Here is a 23,941-nt window from a genome sequence, read left to right on the forward strand (position 1 = left end):
ATGAAACTTGAAATCAGTCTCACAGCAACTCTGAGTGACTGAAACTCGAACAGTAAATTGATCAACATGCAAAAGTTTACAGCGAGGATAGACAGTTAAAAAAACATAACTTTTTTTTTTTTTTTTTTTTTTTTTTTTTTTAAAATCTCCTTACCAGTAGCTTCTTTTGGGATGAGTTCTGAATCTTACTGACCTTTTAAAGTGCCAACCTCACATCATGCTTTTTGTAACTAAGTTTGCGTTTAAACATAACCCCTGGAGCCAGATCGATCATTGATCTCTAAAAAGATAGACTTAATCCACTTGGCGCTACTTTGCATCTTTAATCACACTGAAATGTTAGCTTTCCCCATAGTGTGCATGTGTTCCTCGTTATTGTCACCGTTAAAGCACACAGCTAGTTCCAGTTCTCAGAAATAGATGGGATGCCCCAAGCGAGGATCATCTTTCACACTTATAGGTTACTTAAGTGTGTCTTAATCGTCCAAAAGTGAATTTGTCGCTTGTCTTGATAAAACTGGATAAAATATTGTCTGGAGAAGGCTGATAATTGTCGATTGATGTCTATTATGGTGGCCAGTAAAGCGCATAATGGTTCATAATTTAAAAAAATAGTGCCATTAACGACAGAAAACACGAATTCACGGCCTCTTGGGGCTTCCTCTGTTGCTTAATTATATCCATCTCAGGGTGGCTTCCATCGCCGCTTGATGACAGCGGATGTCATCAAGTGTTGACAACACATCCTTACAATCCCCAATTCTCCCGCGGGTCCTGTTTAAGAGTCAGGCAGCGTCCGCAAGAGCCGCCGCTATGGCAACGGGATGTGCTTGTCTTCCCGCTGCCTCCTCATCCTGATGAACGATTTCCAGTCTCACAGATTGTCTGAACGACACTGGTCATATATGTAGTCATTTTTTGAAAGAAAGCAAAGCCACTGCGCTAGAACAGAGTTTGTCATGCCGGCAAATTACAACTAAATTCCTTGAGGACAAAGTGGAGCGAGAAAGCTTGTATTTAGATTTTATAGTTCAAAGTGAAAATGACAATGGCTGCCTATTCATGCATATGCTTATTTGTATTTATTTAATTAAGACCAAGATAATTTAATTTAGACTGTTTTTATCTGTATCCCGCCATACTAAGCATGCCGCTACTGCTCAGCCTGCACATTGGATCCGCAGGCTATCTGGCATCAGTAGTAAGATAGACATGACCACGCCAGATAAGGGATGATTCATGTCACAGATCTTTTGCTCTGAGGTAAAGCTCATGCTTGAATTTTTTTTCTTCCTTTACTAAGGGCAGCTGAGGCGACTGGGGTGCAGCTAAAATCAGGGTCTTGTCTCTGGCCATGGTTCTGGCCGAGCTGCTAGACAAGCTGCCGTGCCGCTTATTCAGGACTGCGGACAGCGACACACGCGGGCTTGGCTGCTCCAATGCCTGTTGCTAAAAAAAAAAAAAAAAGAGAGGGAGAGAGAGAGAGAAGGGGAGCGTTTCTCATAATTTGCAACACAATGAAATATGTCATATGAAAACACTATGGTCTTTTATTTTTCCTTCACGCTCATTTAGAATACGCGATGATCGATGCTGCGTGGGTCAGTCTCTTTAGAGAAGGTGGTACAGCAAACTTGGGTCGCTTATAATTGTTGTACCGTAACTTGGTTTTTAAGAAGAGAAAGATAATTAGAACAGACGTGTTTTTGTGTGGGTGAATTTATCTTAAAAAGAAAAAAAAACATGTAGAGAGAGAGAGAGGGAGGGAGCGAGATAGGAGAATTGCAATAATACATCGAGAGACTCTGTTGACCATTGGTCCTTTTCCGTAGTGTTTCCTGTTCTGCAGGATGTGCTTAGTCAGCACATAATCCCAGATGCTCCTGCAGGAGGCTGGCTAAATGAGGAGGTCAGCTCCCCTGGGTCCGTCTGTTCCCTCCTTGCCCCGCGCTCCATTCTGCCCAGACAGGCGGCTCACATTGTTCAACCACTGTTCTTCTGTCAGGCTGAGACCTTTACACACTCACACATACTGTAACAGCACAACACAGCCAGTCTTTTGTATTCAAAGCACCGAGCTCACCTCGTAGAGCGACAAGTGTTATAGGATAGATGGGGGGGGGTGCCACCAGCTGTAGGTAAATATGTTGAGCAAATTCCCACATAGCATTTCATAATTTTGTGCATTAGTCCTCATTTATGAGCCTCACATGTAGGTCATATAGTTGGATGCTGAAATGGAGTCTATATGTTTTCTCCTAAACCCATTCAGGTCATTCTGAACTAGATAACACTAGAAGTACTCCCTGGTCTTCCCGGGTCCAGAACACAGTGTTTTGTTCCACTTACCCTTCATAGTGACTGTAAATACAGTATGATCTGACACATAGTGGCTCATTGCAGCAAATAGCAAAACATGACATTGAATTCATTTGAATGTTTGAGTGTCTTTCTTTCTTTCTTTTTTTTTCTATTGACAATTTTACTGAAGTAATTGCAGTGTTATCTTAAGATGCTGCAGAAATAAAGTCTTCTTAGCTGTCTGATATTTCATGATGATCTTCAGAGCAAAAAGATTCAGGCTGTTATTGAAACCTATAGTATCAAAGCTCTGCTAATTGGTTGCCTGAAACAAAAATAGGTCATTTTAATTCATTTCTTTGAAATTACTTGACTTCTAAGTTCAAATATGTAACTATCCAGGTGCATAATTGTATTTAGCTGTTCTAAACAAAAGGTGAAAAAGTAGTTAGTTATGTACTAATAGGTATAGGCGTCTTACTCATTAAATGATTAATTTCTTTAAAAGTTGACCAGTAATGGAATTTTTTTAAGTGATTTTGAAATTCTGTAGTCCATAGTTGGTGTGCGGCTGTGAGCTTGAGTGATAACATTATCACTATGATCTGCAAACTGCATTGGCAGATGCAGCACGTCCCTGGGCTGTCAGCTGCGCCTGAAAGCATTGTTGACTCAGAGTTGCTCACTCTGTTTGTTTATTTTCCTGGTAATGTTTTTATTTTCCCACTATAGACATGTGAGCAAAATAATTTCAGACTGAAACACATTAAATTTTCATTCAGGCAAAAAAAAAAAAAAAGTTTTTTTTTTTTCATTCTGTCAACTGCAGAAAGACAAAACCTCAATGGGTGAAAGTGAAATCCATCTAACTTCCTTCCGCAGTGGCATGTCAATGACCCGGTTCTTTATTGCTATTCAAATATTAACCAGTCTTTATCATTTCAACTGATTTATGGTGCAGTGAAATTATAAAGATGCTGAGAACAAGCAAGGATGGAGGGAACAAATTCAAAAGGACTTAGTAGTTAATTGACTTTATTTGCTTTCGCTTTCTGCCAGCCTGAATTATCTGGAGTTCAGTTTAGGATTGCAAGAATTATGGATAACACCATGTGCTCTGGCCCACTGCCAGCATGTTCACACCAAAATACATTTAAATACACACAAAGCTGCTTAAAATATTCATGTGTCACTTGGCCTTGCTGTAGCTTATAGAAATGTGAAAGTATCTCTGCTGGCAAATGATTTTCATGGTTTAAAAATACCCACTGTGGGTTTCAAGAACAAAGAGGAGATCTGCCTTACATTAGCATGCAGCACCACACATGGGCTTGAAGCAGAGAACTATCTAGATGGATTTCAAAAACATGTTTACAGTCCTGAGTCTTTGAAGGTCTTCCTGTCATGCCTCAGTTACAAAAAAGCTCAATGTTGATTAATTCAGGGTGCAGATTTCTTGCCATTTTGAAATGGCAAATATCTGTGAGGTATGAAATTAGTTTTCTTGCTGTGCTCAAAATTAACTCAACATTTATGAGATTTACCAACAACATTTGAAAAGATTATTTACATAGAAAGAGGCTTTAGCTGATTGGCCTTGTTTGCAGCGTAGACAGCTCCAGCATGACTGACTCTTTATCCAGTTTTTAGAACTAGAATACATCTGAAACATGTGTTCCTCTCTTGTTATGGCCATGACTTCTGTATTGGCTTTCATTATTCGCAGCCTTTCACTCATTGTCATCGTCACTCGTGAATTTTCCTGCAAAGGTTAGGGGTTATATGTGCAATTGTTCTGTGAAAACGTCCCTTGAGAGAAGCCCTGCAGCTTGTCTTGCTGCCTGGTTTTCTGGCTCAAAGCTGACTTAAGGTCAGAGCACTCACATGGAATGATCCTTTTTTTTCTGTTCTTTTGCTTTTTTGGCAGAGGAGGGGGGGGAGGGGTGTAATATACACAGAGCTGTCCTTCTCACAGTCCCTCCAAGGGAGATGGTAGAAAATTTGATGTCACAGAGAGGTGTGAGAAAGCAAGAGTGTTTGTTAGAGAGGAAAAGAGAAAGAGAGTTCGTGTAAAGTGTGAGTGAGAAGAAAAACAGTGAGTGTTGAGGCCAGCAGATACAGAGTAAAGATAGATTAGTTTGCCTTAGAGCAGTCCACTTTCAGCCCACTCTCAGTTGTGGTCTTTTATTACTGTTTTCTGATGGCTTCTGTGAGGAGAGACAGAAAGGAGAGTGGAGTATGTTGTGGAAATGTAGTGGGAGGCCAGGAGTCATGCACTGCATCTCTGAATAAATGTCAGCAGAATCGTATTAGCAAGCTGAAAATTTGCCTGCAACTACAGATACGCATGAAATAGCTTTTACAGGAGAGAAACACGTTGCTAACACAAATGTCCTTGTAGTTCCCTTGAAGAGCTAAACCCAAAATGTGTTTTTATTAGCCTTTATTAGTAGTCTGTCTCAGCCTCCAGCAGACTGTAAAATGCTGGGAATCAATAAAATCAATATGTTGGTATTGCTAAGAGGAATAATAAAAACAGGAAGGAAAGAAACTGACAGAAAGCAAATAAGCAGTTCATTTTTTATTTTATTTTATTTTTTTTTTTGGATTAAACAGATTACCATTCGTGAGGATGCAAACATCTAAACTTAATAAAAAGAATTGATAAACATACACTACAAGCAGGTTGTATGGGATTGTTCCTATAATGCATCTCACTGTGAATTAATGACAAGTGTAAGCAGCCGCAAGCTGCTGTGGCTTAAGTAGAACTACACGGTTCCTTAGTTCATTCACTCTCAGTTGTTCTGGCTTTGCTTCAAGAAGTGTGAAAATATAGCTCTTTGGCTAACTGGGAAGAAAATAATGTTATGCTTTATGTCATATGTGAGGCAAACAAGTAAGACCTTTAAGTCACATCTTAGACTCAACTGTGGTAATTAGCTGTGAAGTGATTGCTTAATAGAAAGAAACAAACCTGGATTGTCAGTTGTTTGTTGGGGAAGCAAGTGATAGTGCCAACCGTTGCAAGAGTAAATGTTTACTAAGTATTCGTGCAGAGATTAATACAACCAGGGGAGTAACTGACTGTGTTTATCTTCTCTTTTTTGCTCTTTTTCTCTTGTTAAAGCTCAGCTCTGAATTTTCAAAAATGCATCTCACCCTTTTAAACACACACACACACACACACACACAAACACACTGGCACATATATTTATATATATAGGTGTGCATTCAAAGCCCACAGCCTAAGTAAACACATCTGAAGGTCCATGCACCATAAATGAAATCATTGACGTCCAAACTACATGGGATTCTCAAGTCGATCGATTAGGGAAAGCCCTCTGGCTGTGTTTGCAATGTTGTGAGGCCCCGATCAGGTTGGGTAGTGGTGGTTCACCTTTATCACTTGCCAAGCAAATAAAGGGCTGAGAGGAGGAGTGAAACAACAGGCTGAAGGAGTGAGGGCAATATTCAAGCTCCCATTGACAGCGCACCCTGTCAGATGTATGAACATTTCTCTGTGTGAACCAAGGACACAGGGAGAAATGGGTTCTGTGGAGGGGGGGACACATTGAGGCAGGCTTACTAAAAAATCATGTTCTTTGAATCAGCATGAGACTCTTGTCCACAATGCACCAGAGCTGTGCAAAATGTCTCCTTCTCCAAATTTGTTTCTGTCTTTTCTCCCCTTTTGCTTTGATGAGCATTTAAATAGTATTCTAGCCTGTATTGTTCTGAAAGGAAAAAAAAAAATGGAAAACTGAGATTAGGAAAATGTAGGGAGAAAAGTAAGTGCATTTATGTCTAATTTCAGCAATTAATGAATTGCTCAGAGGAATTTGGGGAACAATTTGAGAAAGCTTTAATTCTCTTTATTGTGGCTGCGGGCTTTGATAGTGCTCCCCATTTGTTTGCTATAACCCACCAATAAGCCCCTTACCCACTCACACAAAGCATTACTGTGGATTGCATTAGACTTAGATTGATTTTCCCATCTTGCACAATCTGTTGTAAGATTTTGAGGAGACATAATGAAGCCAATCGGCTCCATTTCCCTGACACAGCTCCCTGTCATCAAAACCCACACAAGGCCATCATTTTTTTATTTATTTTTTTCTCAACATGACAAAGGACTCAAAATAAGCTACCTGGCAGGATGCGATTGAATGTGAGAAATGGTGAAATATAGTCAACATCAGATCAGGATGTAAATTAAACCAAGGCTCCTGATTTTTCATAAATTCCATCTCTACTTTTTTCTCTTCCATTTACGTTTTTATTTTTATTGGGAGTAAAGTGAGCATACATTTTTGAGGGACTTCATTGTTTAGTCTGCTTTTTCATGTATACCTCTGGCTATTTTCCTTGCAAAAGTCAGCATGCAGGTCTCTTTTATTTCTTTCCCTTTCTGCTATTCTGCAATTGCTTGTGTGTTTGTCAAACAAGTGTGGAAAGGCTGACACACCTTTGCAGCAAAGCATACATGCAGCTCTGATCATCAGCTAGCTTTTGTACAGCATGGGAGGCTGATGAAGCCAAACCAGGAGCTGACATTTTCCTGCCCTGCGGCAGAGCGCAAGAGGAGGGTGCAGGTGTCCGTTCAGGTCTAATGGGCCATCCATTCAGTCCTTTAATTGAGTGTCTTTTATCTGCCTCCAGTGACCTCTTTTATTCTCAGTTTCTCCCTCTCCGTTTCATTCGCTCATCTGTTTTTTTTTGTATCCTTCTGCTCCACCTTTTTCTCCATCCTTCCTTCTTTCCTTCCTTCCTCACCAGTTCAAACTCCTCTCATTTTGGTTGTCAGACACACACGTCCACTCCCACTTTCAACATAATGGGCTCATCACTTGTTGTTTTCTAAAATCCATCTGACGGGCGGTGAGGAGACAGCATGACGGCATAGTGCACTTTCAGCATCGAACTGCTATCCAGAATATAGAGTTTTCTGTCCATTTTACTCATTGTTTTTACCTATTTCTTCCCATTTGTCCTTCACTGTCCTTTCCCTCCCTTTGGCTCTCAGCTTGTCTCCTCATCCTTTCCCTACTTTGTTCTCCTTATTAAAATTAAGCCTCACTTCTTTCTGTCTCTGTGTCCTTGCTCACAGTGGCACAAATCATCATTCAACATATTTTAGGCTTTTTTTTTTTTTTTGTCATGACGCTAAATAATATCTTTGTAGCTTCATATTTTCACTGAACTTCCTATAATTAAACATTGCATTGTAATTTTTAAGTGCATGCAATGAAAATCTTCTTGCATGACACTAATCTGTCTCAAGTCTCAATGTCAACCGAGAATTGTCCACTCAACTCTCTGTATGGAGTTGTCATGACATGAATAGCTTATGGAGTTTTAGTTTTATGCATTGAATAATATATACATATTTGTAGCATTTTATAGTTTGCCACCAACTGTATGAAAATACTAGTTATGTTAAATGCAAAATTATATTAACAAAAGATTATAATGATCAGATTAAAGAAAATCCGTTAAAAAAAGAAAAAGAATTTCTCTTTTTTGCTTGATCAAAACCCTGCTGTGAGAATTATAAAGCTGCCTCCTGAATTAATTCTTGACCTTTGGCTCCAAAGAGAGATAACATCTGCCCCTCTACAAGAAAGAAAGTCTAATTTTACAGCCGTTTTGTTCCAAATTACAATGGGTAGAGAGTAATACAAGCCTACTGTAATGAGCAGGAGAACGGTGAGAATTAGAATGAGAGCAACGAAGGGAACGAAGAGGGCGACGGAATCATGTATAATTTGCTATGACCTAATTGCGACATTACAAATTGAGCCTCTTTTTAGCTCCATGCCAAGATCTGTTGAACATGATCAATTTTTACAGAGGATCTGATGTAAATTAATACTATTATCTTCATGGAAAGGACTGATTTGATGCCTGAAATTTTAATATTTAAAAACAGCACCATAGTAAACTGAAAGTCCTCTTTTTTTTAGCAGGCATACTGAGACACAGATGAAAATCCCTGTGCTTAACTTTGAGAGTGGGTTTTTTTTTTGTTTGTTTGTTTTTGTTTATTTATTCTGAGCCTCCAGGATTACTGTTAGTCGAATTCTTATCCATATTCATTTCGTCAAGCCGTGCAACTTGAGGGCTGAGGCATCCCGAGACACTTGAAACTGTCCATCTTGCCTAGTATTTCTCATCTGCCATGCCATTAATGTCTGTTTTATCACAATGGGGAAAGTGATTATAAACCAGTGATGCACATGCATAGTCACAATGTTCTCCAGGCTGGACTCTCTTAGCCTGCAGTGGATAATTAGTATCTCTCACATGTGCTTAGGCTTGATTAAAACTCAGTTTACAGTGAGCTGTGCTGTGAGGTCGCCATCTGTCACCTGCAGAGTCCACCGTGAGATGTCCTCTTGCCTGAGAGAATGAAAAAAGTGAGTGCTGTTTTGATGAACGAGTGAAAAAGATTGTACCCAGACAGAAATGGCTGAGATAGGTGAGACGTGGGAAAAGGAAACATTTTATTAAGTGCTCCTGCTCATTCCCTGCGGGCTATATATTAGAAACAATTCACATATTTTCTGTGCTGGCAGAAAAAGCTTCTAACTGCAGTTTTGAGAGTTGTTTTATTTACTTGAACTATTTCACCTTTTCACTGCAGTCTTGGGAATACTCTTGTTTATAGTGTGTATGAAAGTCAGGTAGACAGTGTGAGAGCTCCACAGCTCATAAAGCCACTCTGTATGGAAGTCAGGGTATGATTCCAAACAAAATCAATCTGCATTGACGTATTTTTAGTCCCTAAAAAAAAAACCCAATGTTTCTTTGCCATTACTGCAATATTAACTTCATCAAAATTTAATGCCATATTTACATATCTTTCTGCCCAACGTGATTTGCAGTACTATATATTTTTCGCCCTGGGTTTTGAGAATTTATTTCTATAAATCTTGTTTCCATAGTGATAGTATTTCCTGAATACTTCATGTTAAAGCCTACAAGATTTGGCCCTTGGAAAGGATGCATTCAAAAGTAAATTCTCATTCATCTGTCAGATGCAGCAAGGACAGATTCCAAAGTGCCCCAAAGAAAAACAATATAAAGACAATTGAAAACTATTTGCTTGGGAAGAGTGGAAATATTTATTGAGGCTTAAATGGTTTCTTTCAGGCACAGTTGAATGATGCATCAGGAGCACGGCTGCCACCTCATTTTTTGTTATATTGCCTTCACAGTCAGTATGCTGTTGTGTCTTTGCTTTACAAAATAACTTGATAGGCTATATACTTCCATTTGCAAGGGATGATGCAATTTAAGGATGGTTCTATTTTAATTAGTACCATTTGTTACATTTCTGTGTGGTCTATTATAGTTTTTTAATAATTTTGTCATGCAGATGTTAAAAGGTGTTTATTTTTTCATAGGAATTTGTTAATTCATCTTTGATACTGCATCAAGTTGGTGTCCTCATGGTATAAACATGGTGTCAGCAAAGTCATCATTGTTAAGTCTTTCAGAACATCGATAGCTTTACCTTGTGTTGTTGTTTGTTCTATTGGCATTCAGGATGACTTTCATCAGCTGGATGTTTCAGTGTTTCATCTCTGTTGCTGTGTTCAGTTGATGATCTGCAGATATTTATCCAATGCCCAAATCCAGATCTTAGATTTGATGATACATTGTAAATCTTATCTATGTTAGTAGTTAGACACTTCTTAGCTTGCAAGTAGCGCTGACAGGTCTATATGCACGTTTTATTAACATCTAAGCAAGATATTTAGCTGGTGAGCTGACCAATATGAATGGATGGTGTGTAGATTCTTCTCCTTGCAATGGTGTGCAAAGACAATAGGGCAGACTTACTCTTATGCTTAATCTGACACTGATGTGAAAATTTCACATAGATTCTGTCGGATCTGCAGCGTAACTTAAGTCACCTAGCTTTTAAATGGTATATGTAAACTGCATTTATGGTACATTTTTATTCCATCTAAAGGTTTTCTTGCTAATGCATCTTCATCATTTGAATCAGAAAATCATGTTCTGATTTGTATTGTTTGTCTTTCTTCTCTGCCAGCCTGTCTTTTCTGTTTTTTAAAAAAAAATTATTTAAAGTAGTGTGTATCAATAACCATTAACCTTAGTAAATTGTTTTTTTTCTTCACTAAACGAATGTTTAACCTCAATAAATCAAACTTGTCTATTATTTAATAGCATTTAACAAAAAACCTCTTGTTGTCATGGTATCCTCATTTGCTTTGATTTAACAATCTAATAGAATTTAAGCTGGATCAGTAGTTCAGTGAAACATGGGCTCAGTTGTAATCATTTTGACAGTTGACATTTTATTTTTCAAAATACTTCTTCAAATTTTACTCAATTCAGAAATAAAATAAAGTCTTAGGTACATTATAATAATTTTTTTCCTTCTCAAACCCTCCCATGTAATCCATCCAGCAACAGTATAAACAGCACTTGAACAGATAGTGAAATGACCATTTATAGTAGCTCCAAATAGAATTATATGTTTTGCACTATTGAGTGATAATTTTCAGGTCTGGAGCAGCTCAATGCATGTGCCAATTTAGGAAAAAGGTTCTCATTGTCTGTGTGTGCATGTGTGTGTGAGAAAGAGACTGTGTGTACAAGGACCTACACTGAAAGCTGTATTTTTCTTTCAGTTGTTTGTCCAAGCATTTCCTTAAGCACAGCACTTTATTCCTCCAGATTGTGTGCAAAGATGTAGGTGTGTCTGCACTGCAGCTGCAGTGGATATTCATTCCAAATAGCGCCTCTTTGCTGAAACTGAAATTAAAAAGTACTTTAAGAATCTCAAAGGGAGAATTGATTATTGCAACATATTATTCACATAAAGATTTTTTTTTTAAAAATTGAAAAAAGGTAGATCATTATTTTTATTCTCTCATAGCACATATAGTCATTATGAAAAGTTTTTTTTGTGGTGGGCAATATCATCTAATCCCAAGAGCAGGCACATATTTCTGCAAAACACATCTGTGTTCATCTGTTTGTGTCGCCAAGTGTGCTCACTTAGTGCTCATGCATCTTAATTTCACAGTAGTTGGTATTTCTTTTCAGTTGCATTTTCAATTCGATAGCAGTGGAGAGCTTGGAAACCACCAACAGACAGAAGTCATTTAGGAATTCAGTAATTCAAGGCCTGTGGAAGTGTACTCACAGTTTGGCACAATTAGTACCAAAAAGGGGTCCCTGCTTGACAAATTAGCACACAAAATGTCAGCTGGTAGTTTAGCACATCCACAATGAGCACTTGCAAATTAGCACATATTTTGAGGAGAGAGCTGGCACATTATTATGAATTGAGAGAGCCTTACAAATTAGCACATCTGCTGCCAGCACTCAGAATTAATACATGTTATATGATCACCGCTTTAAACTTGGAACTGGTTTGGAAATGATAGACACTGCCCACACTTCTAGTTGAGGATTGTGTATGTGCTCATTATAAGAGATTGATGAGATTGATCCTGTGGCAGTGGACAAGCTAATTATTACACTGAGTGCAGCCGAACTCAGGTATCACTGAATGCTGCAGGCATGAGCTTTAAATTCTTACATCAGTCACTTTTCCCTGGACTCAGTTGTTTCTTATCCGACAGATTTGTTTAGTCTCAATCTTTGCAGTGCATGCGTGTGTGTGTTCACACTTGCATGGTGAATTGTGTGAGTCAGCCTGGGGCTTAGCATCCAGCAATGGCAGGTGACAGTCCACTCCAGTGTCAAGAGGCTTTATGTTGACGGGATTGATTTTATTCTGCAGGAAACGACAACAACAAGCCAAGTTATAGTCTTATCGTGTCATGTTCATTTGCCAAGCTGATCAATTAGGGACATTGATTTATTGATTGACTCCATGTTTTGATTTACTTTTGAGTATGCTTATTTGTTAGACAACTGAGACCCTCCCAGGAACGGTCCTTGTTGTCCATGTAAATGGACCAAATCAACCCATTATTTTCGCTGCAGCCTTTAACAGCAGCTTTCATTCATTCATGAAATTAAAACATTATATTTAGCGTTTATGAGTATTTTTATATTTATGTTGTTTAGGAAAATTAATAAATCTCAACCTGATATGATAGTTTCTTTTTCGAGAAAAATTATTCTAATATATTTATATTTCATGAAGCATGTCATCAGCTGTACACATTTCTTCTCAAACTATGCAGCCCGTTTTATGCCACACCTTTTATTCTCACCTTTTAATTTCATTCCATTTGATTATAGCTTGTTCATGAATAGCAGTGAAGCAGAATAATGATCATTCTCTTTATAAATAATACTTGATCAACTCTGAGCCAGCTGCTGAGCAGCTCTAACTCAGTGAGTAATTTATTGCAAATTCATTAATCATTAGTCTCTATTTTTATACATTTTAACTTTTTAACTTGCAATGTTCATCATTATTTGATGATCCACTTATCTAATGACAAACAATAAAGAGCATAAAAGTAGCCACTGATTAAAAATAATTGAATAATTGGTGGCATAAGGATAATTAGTATTTTATGCCAATCAGCAGCAGTCCCGCGCATAATAAGAATTTACTTTTAAATAACATAACTGCTTCTAATTTTCACAAACTCATGAAGCCCTTCATTTGGGTTTTTTCAGAAGCATCTCACCACAGTTTATTCATTTATCAGTTTATTTCTGATTTGTCCCTTGTGAAGTTCTGTGCATCAGCTCATATAAATTCTCTAGATTGTGAATAATATTATTACTCCAGAGGTGATTCATTAAGAACACTTTGGCTGTCACTAAATCAAATACTTCATTGAAAAGGTCTTCATCTGGTGAATAAAATATGTCAGTATGAACACTGTACAACTGTGGTTCTCAAACCTTTTGAGCTACAACCCCATAGGTACTAACTTAATTTCTATGGATTGATGTGTTCAAAATAAGAAGCTAATTTCACAGATTTATCTTTGAATTAATTTACTCTTGACAGTATTGGTAAAAAAAAAATAAAAAAAAAAGACAAATTTTTTTATATATGCGGACTTTATGCTTTTTAAAATTATATGGTGACTTCCTAAAATAATTTCACTCCCCTCATTTTGAGAACAACAGCTCTATGCAACAAACTGACTTTTGAACCTTGACCTCATTCCATATTTGAAGACTTATAATTTAAGAAAAACAGGGGCAAAAGATATGAGGTTAAAGAGCTTTTGATCTGAACTGTCATAAAATAACTTGTGTGTTGTACCTACCAACTGGGGGTGATGTACATAAAATACATTTTCTTCAATCTAACAAATAGTATAGAATGTATGAAGGCTTATTTCAGACAAAAAAAAACAAAAAAAAAAACAACCAACAACGACCACTGAAAAATTAAATAAATAACAAAAAAAAAAAAACAGTTACCCCCCAAATCTAGCTCAGGCCAGCCGTCAGCACACACACCAGACTCATGAAGCACCTTCCTCCCTGCGTGCTCTACCCCACCCCTTACACTTTGTAATTACATGTCATAATCTTACACATATACAGAATCTTATCCCCTCTAACTAGCAAGATATACATTTGAACAGTTAAACTTGGCAGGAACAAATAATGTAGGATCGCTACACTATGTATACATCGATATATATGAATATATGGAGTACTTACATACATAACTTGCAATTATTTGCATATTGATCAGTTATTCAAATTATTTTTCAATCTGTTTCTCAATGTACCATAACAGGATATTTATACTTTAAAATATACTCCTTTAGCAGTTGTGCACTGGCCATTATAAAATAAGGCACTTTTGTTCACATACCCATGCAATACCTTCACAGACACTTTCATACTTCTCTCTTTCAACCTCACCTTCCTTCAGAATCACACATATTAACAGGGATAAACATTCTGCATTGTTCCAGCATCACTTCTACTTTATCTAGTTTATCCAAATCAGCGGTTGAAAAGTTGTTGCTTGACAAATGATCAAGATATATGCCGGAAGCTGCAAAGTTTGAGTCAACCAAGATGAAACTTTATTGTGAAGTATGAACCACCGGAAAAGGAAGTGCTTATAAATATTTGCGTGACGACGCAGGTGTCATAGCCTGGAGCGGCAATGTTGAGCAGAATGTTATAAAAAGAAGCGGCATATGTCGGCAGTTTCCGCACAGCTCGTATGGACGGATCATTTAAAGAGAGGAAGGCATAACAGAAGCTATCCATCACGGACTGTCTCTCTGAATCAGCTGCGCAGCACAGGAGGTGGCATTTTGAAACGCGACGCACAATGTGGTAACTCGGTTTATATCACAGTAGTCTGAAAAAAAGCCCTGTCCTGAGAACCATCTTGCAGAGCTTTAAAGCTTAACTGCCTGTGTAAAAAAAAAAAAAAAAAAAAACCAACAACAAAAAAAAAAACAAAAACAAAAAACATTATGTGATGTTTGGATTCTATTTTATTTTTTATTAAATAAAGTAGAATAAAAGCAACAAGTTCTGCCGGTCTCACACTGTTATCTGAAGACAAAAACACAAGTCACACAAGAGCCTGTCATGTTACCAGAAGAACCAAATCACCACTTAAAATTAATACGTATTCAGGCTCTGAAATTTATTATTTAAAATAGTTATTATTTAACCTGCCTTTAAAGACATTGTGTGATTAAAATATAGCAGCCATATCACCATACAAAGCAGTCATACAGTAACAACAAACTGGAAAATGCTATTGATTTTTAATTAAAAATAAAAAATTGATTAGGTTTTTGTAAAAGCTATAATCGTATGAAAAAGTTTTATTTTGTAGGAAAAGAAACAGATTTTTCAGTTGGTCAGAAGAAATTTGGCCCTGGGTCATCAATTTTATTGTGGATGATAGGTGTTGATACAATGTAAATATTGTGGTGCATTTGCAATATAGCTGATAATCTTTTATCAAATACAATGGGTGTAGGCTGATGGTTCTTTTGGTTTTGCAGAAATAAATAGGGTCATAAAAACAAAGAGCTTTTTCTTCTAACATACTGTAAAGCCAAACTGTCATATATTTAGTGATTAAAATCTATGTGTTGAGAAAGATTAGTTTAAGATATTCTCGCAAAACAATCCATAAACTAGAAAAGTACTCGGACAAATACAAATCTCTGCCAAGCAGCTCATTTCCACTCATCTTGTGAAAAGTTCTTTTAAAGATTTCCGTGTCCACCATTTCTTCCAGATCACTCTGGAAGAAATAGAATCTAAACTAGACCAAGACCCATTCTCAGAAAAGCAAAATCACAAAAATCCATCCAGTAGTTTGTGCATAAAATTGCTAACAGATAGGCAGGCATAAACTCAGGCAAAGACTTAACTACAACGGACACCAAGAACAGTCAATTGACAGAGGAGAAAGAAAAGCTAAAGTTCTGTGCCTGGAGCAAGGAGATTTTTAAGTAAAACCCTTCTGGTACAAAATGTTTCAGTGATATTGGCAGTGAAGCTTGTTTAATATACTTTATTTTGGGGGATGTGGTGACATCTAGTTTGGATGCTTCCTTTTGATGAGGTGTTCCACACACATCCCACTGGGAAGAGACTCCGGACACATTTGAGGAATGAAGTTGTTTGGGAGTGTCCAGAGATGAGCTGGAAGAAGTGGGAGGTTAGAAGGAGAGTCTGGATTTTCCCGTTTTGGCTGCTGGCCACACAACTCAGCAAAACTTTCATAATTTACAAGGAAATTGTAACTGTTTTCCCAAAACCTTGGTCAAGTGAAAGCACACTATTTATATTGTGCTGTCGATGCCAAAACTTTTCTTACCCAAACCAGACACAGAACGAATAACTACACAGTGTACTGATCTTTCATGTTGCTAGAGATGTGTGGCAAATCCACAAAATGTTGCATCACTTTTCATTCTGCAAATAGATGGTGAGAATACATTGTGTAGTGTCCTACTTTCTTCTAATCAGTACTAATATTGGAGGTGATGAGACTGTAGGAAAAGGAAATTTTACTTTCTAACATGTAAATGAAACGTTGCAAGGGCCCCGGCATGTGAATGTGTAACTCGGAAGGAGTCTAAGCAAGCGTCTATCAATAATGAGAAAGAGAAGTCATAACATGTTGGACCAATGTATTAGAAGATACTGCATTTTTATGTGTTACCTCTGTCACAAGTAATATAGAAACAGAAAGTCTCTCTGTCCATGCATGTAGACCACAACAGAGGAAAATCTCACACCTCAAAAAAACAAAAAAAAATGTGTGACAAGTCTATACTCTCCAGTGGTAGAGTTTTGTTGACACCACCTCTATTTGTGGCTTGTTTGTGTGCTATAGTAGCCCACGTGAGTGTCCTGCATATGGGATAGATCCCATGCTCTGGTCAGATATCTGGGGATCTTCAGGTAGAGGCTGTGCTGCATAGGAAGGTCACTCGAGCATTCTACCAAGGGGAACTTCAGATTAATGACCAGGGGCGGCAACTCTCCGCAGGCCTTCATGCATCATGTCCCATTCACCGCCAAACATGTCAGGGAGCGCTCCCACTGGGAATTTCAGTGATATTTATGGAGCGCTTCCATCACTTTTGCTTCCCGCCTATTGGCTCTGAACACTGATCTTCAGTGGCTGAAAGATGGAAGCAGACAGAAACAGGGCATGGGGTTGGAGTGTAGTGGGTGGGTGGAGGTCTTAAAGCCTAACTGAGGGACTTTGTGTGCATACCTGGACCTTTTGCCTTAGCCAAAGGGTTTCTTGCTGGTTGCCATGGCAGCCACCCTACAGCCTACTACCATCCTGCAGCTGCACTCCTGGCCATTAGTCACATACACAAGTCGTTCATATTGTCTCGACTCCCTTCCTTCACCAATCAGCTGCTCAGATTCCAAAGCTGCTGATGCTACTTAGCCAGCGTATAGATGAGTTACTATGGCAACATATCCACCTTGCATCCCCCATTTTACAGAACATCCTTGAGCTGAGAAAGCTGTTTTTTTCTATTCAAAGTTTGTAAGTAACAATTTTCTTTAAGAATCTATTCTCTCTGCAAGTATTTGCAGTGCACCGAAGACAACCATATATAGCCTTGACTTTAAGCATTTCTCCAAACTGCTCTGAAAACGTTTTATTTTACATGAATTTCAAGGTTAGTCTATTACTATTGTTTGTTAAACATACCAGATGAAGCTTTTCTGTTTGACAGAATTTTTTTTCTGTTAGAAGATAAACCAGTGACAAAAGTTATTACATGATGTTCAATACAAAATATGCTTCATTGTCTCCACAGAAATGTTAAGAGTGTAAAATAAACAGACTCTCCTGCACAGCTCTTGGCACTTAAATTCCTGCCATTTTTCTCTCTCTGCCCTCCGCACACACACACACACACACACACACACACACAAACGTATACATACACACACATGCACAGAGCCTCAGATCAGCTGGCCTGTTTTCTCGTCAGGGTGATTATCCAGCTCATAACTCACTCAGACCTTTCATTTGCACCATAATTCACACCAGTCCCAATGATGGTGACTCCATAATTCACACACACACACACACACACACATACACACAACACACACTTACTGATTATCTCAGCTGTAACTCATTCACCTGCAATCAGACAGACCACAAAAGCAAGCAAAAGGAGGATGGATAGAAGGATGATCAAGGGAGTATTATAAGACTTTAATCAAGCTAAATATGCAAGAAACCCTACATGGGTGAAAGTCTTCTCTAAGGTGCATAAAGTCCACTTGGGAGAAATGTCAGAATCATCAGTCACTGCAATCAATACCTTGGTCTGCACCCTTAGGAAGATTAATCAGAAATTTATGTAAAACACTGCATTCAAAGGAGAAGCAAACAGCAAGCCGTGGTCATTTTTATTTTCACTTCATTTTATTTTCATTTCACCCTCAGCTGTAGCTCAGGAGGAAGACGGTTGGTGGACTGATTCCAGGCTTCCCCTGACAACATGCCTAGGTGTTTTTTAACAAGACACTGAACCCTATGTTGCCCTCAGACGTGCCTTTTGGGACATGAGAGTGTGTGAATGGGTGAATGTGCTTTGAGTGGTCACCATGACAGCAAAAGCACTGTATAAGTACAAGTCCATTTAATGTTTGACATGTGGGATTTGGAATCTTCTGTGTTCTTGAAGCTACTTTATCTCTCCTAATTTAAAAAAAAACGATGGGAATATCTGAGAATATTATGCTCAGTTTCACGTTCATGAAATGGCATGGGTGGTATAATAATTTCCTCTGAGCGCAAACCAAGATGACTTCCATCATCAGTAATGACAACTTTCTGCTGCTGGTACTTTTGAAGATTAATTTGCCATTTCAGTTAAATGAAATGTCACGAAAAGCAACATCACATCCCTTTTCTCCTTAGAGGAAGAATAAAAAAAAAAAAAAAGAAAGAAGTATCATTATAGCTCACTCAGTTACATTGTAAAGCACAAACATGTACTTTAGTGTTTTTTAAAGTATGCCATCAATTTTATGCAACACTGCATCCTCTTCCACTTAGGCTCATTTTGATATTATATGAATAATAATATCATAAAACAGAGTAAAAGACCCCAATATATGGCTGCACCATAGTGACAGTGATAAATCTTACTTCCCTGGGTTAATGACATCTTCTTTGCCCTCCTGCACTCATTTTCTATCATTCCCTGCCTCGGCCAGATGCTATTTATAGTGGCTATGTCTATTACTATAAAGCTATCCCTCTCCCTTTCTTGCCTCTTTTAAAAATGCATCACTCTCTCTGTCTTTTTCTCTTTCAATTTGACTTTTCTCTCGCTCTCTGTAATTGAATCAATAAACAGGCTTTAAACTTTTTCAGTTTGGATTTCGTCAATCTGGCTCTATGCCCTTTGAGAGGATGGGAGCCGTGGATGGACTCCTGAACTCCACTGTAGTCCCCAAGAGTATTTCTCAGTGCTGCTCTCACAGCCTCCCTTTCATCTTTTTCCCCTCATACATTCTCTTTTAACTTTGAATTCAGCAAAGCTTTCTTAAGATTCGGTCCACTTTCAAAGGTGTACCGACTGTTGGAAGGTATTGTTTTCTTTTTTTTATTTTTTATATTTTATTTGTTTTTTATGGGTGGAAATAGTTTGATCCCACTGCAGTTTCTGATGCTACACTGGTAAGATGGTTTTAATCCATCCTAATGATGGGTGCATGGAAATATTCAGCCATCATTCTCAATAATAGCATTTAATCCAATTTTTGTGTATTCTTAGGCACATACAAAACACAGCCATGTAAATTTAGTTGGAACACTTGGGGACTGACATAAGTAGCCTAATGCATACAGCTTATTTAGTTTTGGCATAATCATAATAAAATGAGACACATTTATCAAGGTTGGGCTCAAAAACTACTTTTATTTGGGATTCTGAAGCGTTTTGATTGAACATCTGGAGCTGTAATGATATATTTTCTGCCAGAAATAATTAACAAGGTTTTTTTTTTTGACAGCATGTTAATTTTCTGTAGTAATTACTTTCTGTTGTAGTGAAACAGTATGCTTAGATATATTTTTCTGTTTATTTCTGAGCATTGCAAAGTTGTATCCTTGCTTACAGAAAAGGTTACATGATTTCAAAGACAGGCTCGTCATTGTATTGCCATCAGGATTATCTCCTATTACGAGTACATATGATGTAGAGTTGATTTATTTTAATATTTATATGCCCAGATATTTTTTTTTTCTGATTTTACTGATGGTCTCTGTGTTCAGGCCTTGCTTTACAAACCATTACAAATTGTGAATTGTTTCCCCAATGACCTTTGTGCCTTAATTTCTATCTTCCCTACTCTCTTGCCTAGCTTTATTTGCTCACCTCCTATTTGAGAATCATTGAAATCAATGGAACAAAATGGAACAGTGAACCTTTCTGTCAAGGCTGAGCGAAGGAGTTAAAGAAGGGCAACCGCCCCTGAACTCACCTCCCAATGCAACTAATTGCCTATAATTATACCAACTACTCCCACAGAATGCAAATCAGCTGAGATTCAACTGTCTTTTCTGCAATATAAATCTGTTTCATGTCAGCGAAAGACTGAGCTGTGTACAGTGATCATAATAGTCTCAATAATATGAAGTTAAGAGATACAAATTATTTTGCTGCTTGAGCTGTAATGGCCTGCATCATATCGATCATTTACCTGAATGTGGTTTGTGTTAAGAAATCCATTGCAATTACAGTTATCTAAAGTGACTATTCAGAACTCTTACTACCTTTTTTTTCCCTAATCCTCAGGGGGAATCTTTGAATCCATTGAGAGTGGCCCCTCTGGAGCGGAGGAACTAGCCTTTAAATTTGCCTTGAACACAATCAACAGGAACCGCACATTGCTCCCCAACACCACACTGACTTATGACATCCAGAGAATAAACATCTTTGACAGCTTTGAAGCCTCCCGGAAAGGTGAGTACACGGAAATGCTATTGTAGGTCAATGTGATGCATCTTCTCTTATGTGAGTCTAAACATTTTGCACTCTTCTGTGGAGAGAACCCAAAAAAATAATTTAGCTAAAGATGATGAAACATGATGAAACTTACTAATTTTGTCTGAATAAATATCATATATGTGGCACACTTGCAAATTGACTGATTTATAGTCATACAAACACCTACTGAGCACCACAAATAAATCACAAAAGTGTCATTCCTTTTTTTTAATTATCCAATTGAGTTGAATGCACAAAAATGCAGTGTCCAGAAATACCTACCCCCCCCCCCCCCCCCCCCCCCCCTCCAAAAAAAAAAAAAAAAAAAAAAATCTAGTTAGTAAGCCAAGTTTCTGATAAAGCCTCCAGGTGAAAGATTTTATTTATGAGCCTTAGAGTTAATAATAAACATGAAAGGAAAAACAGTTTGACGTACTCAGTTTTTGTAAATTATTTACTTTTCCCCTCATCTCTGCCTCTGTGTCTCACGTCACAAATATACCGCACCAGGCGGTATATTTGTGACCATCAGTATATAATATATAATATATAATATATAGTAGCCATCAGTATATAATATATACCACAATATTCCTGCCATCTGGTTGCCATCCCAACCAAAACACCCATCCATGTGCCCTAATTATAACTAGCTTTATCCTGAATAATATCAAGTATTAATTTGGATGCTTTGGGGTGATAAAGGCTATTAGAGCACAAAGGGAGCCCAGAAATCTAATGTATTATTATGATAAAAACTGGTTTTCAATTCACTGTTTCTTTTTTTTTTACCAGCATGTGATCAGCTTTCCCTTGGAGTGGCGGCCATTTTTGGCCCCTCGCATAGCTCTTCAGCTAATGCGGTCCAATCCATCTGCAATGCATTGGGAGTGCCACACATCCAGACGAAGTGGAAGCATCAAGTGTCAGACAACAGGGACTCTTACTATGTCAGCCTCTACCCTGACTTCTCCTCCCTCAGTCGAGCCATCCTTGACCTGGTGCACTTCTTCAAGTGGAGAACAGTCACTGTGGTTTATGACGACAGCACAGGTACAGGTACAGATGGTGTCTGTCTTCACTCTATCGGCGTGTCTGTCGTATGATGAATGTGATGATTGTTAAAACCTGCAACATTTACACAAAAAAAAAAAAAAAAAATCTCAGGGAAAAAAAAAAAAAAATAGGAGCTAGGTGAGATACAAAACATGGCACTGCCTCTCAGAGTTCAGCGAGCGCTTTGTAACCTGTCAAGTTAATTCAGAAATCAATAGCTTACTGTTTTGCCTCAGTCCTCCAGGTGCTGCCCATGTCAGTCTTCCAGGAGAGTGAGCAGCAGCATGGAAAAAAAAGAAGACAAAACCACATTACCCAGAATGACCCAGTGTCTCTTCAGATTAATGCAATGCAGAACTGTAGTATGTGGGTGTTGACAACAGCCACTAAGTACACGCAGACACTTGATCTCTGAGGGTTGCTATCAAACGTGTCTGTGAGTCTGTCTATACTGTAAGGTTTGAGGTGGCACATAATATGCATTTATTAGGGCCAGTTGTGTTTTAGCTGTAATACTTTTATGAAGTGTAATCACTCTGGAGAAGATGACGCTATTCAACTGTTTATGCACAATTTATGATCATCTTGACATGATACAGTTAAACACTAAATACAAGTAATGTATTAAATTTATTGCCTAACAGATAAGAAATTATGCAAATTAAAAAAATATATGCATTTTTTTAGACAATTTGCTTGATGAATTCTCTCCCCTTTTGCTCATATGGACAAATAGTTGTCATATTTAGTCATGCTGCTAAATTTATACAAAAGCTTTTTCTGTTCCTTTAAACAATTTATTTGTCTTCAAATGATTACATTCATGGCTATTTCTGTCCTCCTTGTATTTATCCTTACACACCTGCCATAAATTTCAGTAAAACGCCAATACTGCAGCCCTCTAGCACCTATATGTTGACCTCGAATTATATCCCAGTGGCTCATCCCACTTGCCACATTATTCTGACTCATCTCCTTGACCTCTCTTCACTTCCTCCCCCTGAGCTCAGTACGTTAACACCCTCCATCTCCCTCAAACTGTCCCGAAGAGATGCCAAGAGATGACCTCTCGCCTCTATCGTCCCCCTCTCTCCCTCTCTCTCTGTCAGGGCCTCCTCAATGGAGCTTTTCTGCTGTAAGACACCTGACGCCCTGAAAAGTGTGACAGCTGCATAGCTGTGTTGCTTCCCCCCTCCGCTTCTACCCAGTCTCAGGCTATAATCACACAGCTTCATGCTCCAGGGCCCTGCACTGCTGATTGGAGCCTATCTGACGTCTGGCAGGAAAAACTATCGGAGGGGATAAAATATTCACACACAGCCGTTAGAAGATCCAGGGGGAAAGTCTGAAGGCATTAGCCAGAGCTCACAAACATCCACGCTGACAGTGTTTCCCAAACGTTGAGCTCCCCTGACAGGTTTTTTTTTTTCTTGCTTAACACCTCCCAAAGTGTCAGTAAGAACAAAAACAGGGAGAAGCAGACATGCCCCAAAGCAGGGATCTATTGGGATTACCTGAGGACAGTTCTCAGTGGTTTAGTATTCCTCCCCAATGTGGTTCTCTTCGCAACAAGACCTGCATGTATCTATTTCACACCAATTTTTCTATAGGCCTGAGGGAGGCCCAGCCCCACTCACAGTAAGACCATTAAACTGCTCACACAGCACTTCGTTTCAAAATAAAAAATCGGCTGAGCTATCTTAAAGTGGTTCCACATGAAGAAAAAAAAAAAAGAAAAAAAACCTATCTCACTCCAGTTCCCTCTCAAACTATCCTCTCTGCTCCATCCATTTTTATACCCATGACAAGTAATCATCTCTCCCATCAATCCGGCCCCTTTCATCCCTGGACTCTGAAGTTCTTTACTGAGAGAGAAACTCATTGTAATCTCATCACAGTATCTCCCGGAGAGCTTTCTACCTGAACGTGTGGTCGAGAAATGAAAGGTGAAGATTGTAGCTCAATATGTGATGGCGGCGTCAGGCTCCCTCGGGGAAAGTACAAGCTGGGCAAACAGAGCCTGTCTCATCAGAACACATCTGAAGTGTGTGTGAGAGAGGCAGAGGAGGCAGGATTGACCATGGCTTTCCATCACGATCAAATTGAACCTGTTCAGCGCTTCTGTA

The 23,941-nt window shown here is 38.4% G+C and overlaps 1 protein-coding gene across 2 annotated transcripts in view; it reads left to right on the forward strand.

Moving 5' to 3' along the window:
- Positions 1–23,941, forward strand: part of LOC306767499 (glutamate receptor ionotropic, kainate 2-like) — a gene marked incomplete at both ends in the record, with an annotated part of 65,306 nt that overhangs the window by 426 nt on the left and 40,939 nt on the right. The window contains 2 exons of one of the 2 annotated variants that reach the window (XM_079255535.1): positions 20,568–20,735; positions 21,555–21,818. In XM_079255535.1, coding sequence (XP_079111661.1) covers positions 20,568–20,735; positions 21,555–21,818 — 432 coding nt within the window. The remainder of the gene's footprint in view (positions 1–20,567; positions 20,736–21,554; positions 21,819–23,941) is intronic. The other variant, XM_079255536.1, reaches the window with a different exon arrangement.

Source organism: Telmatherina bonti (assembly GCF_933228915.1).
Source record: "Telmatherina bonti genome assembly, chromosome: 16".
Taxonomy (NCBI): domain Eukaryota; kingdom Metazoa; phylum Chordata; class Actinopteri; order Atheriniformes; family Telmatherinidae; genus Telmatherina; species Telmatherina bonti.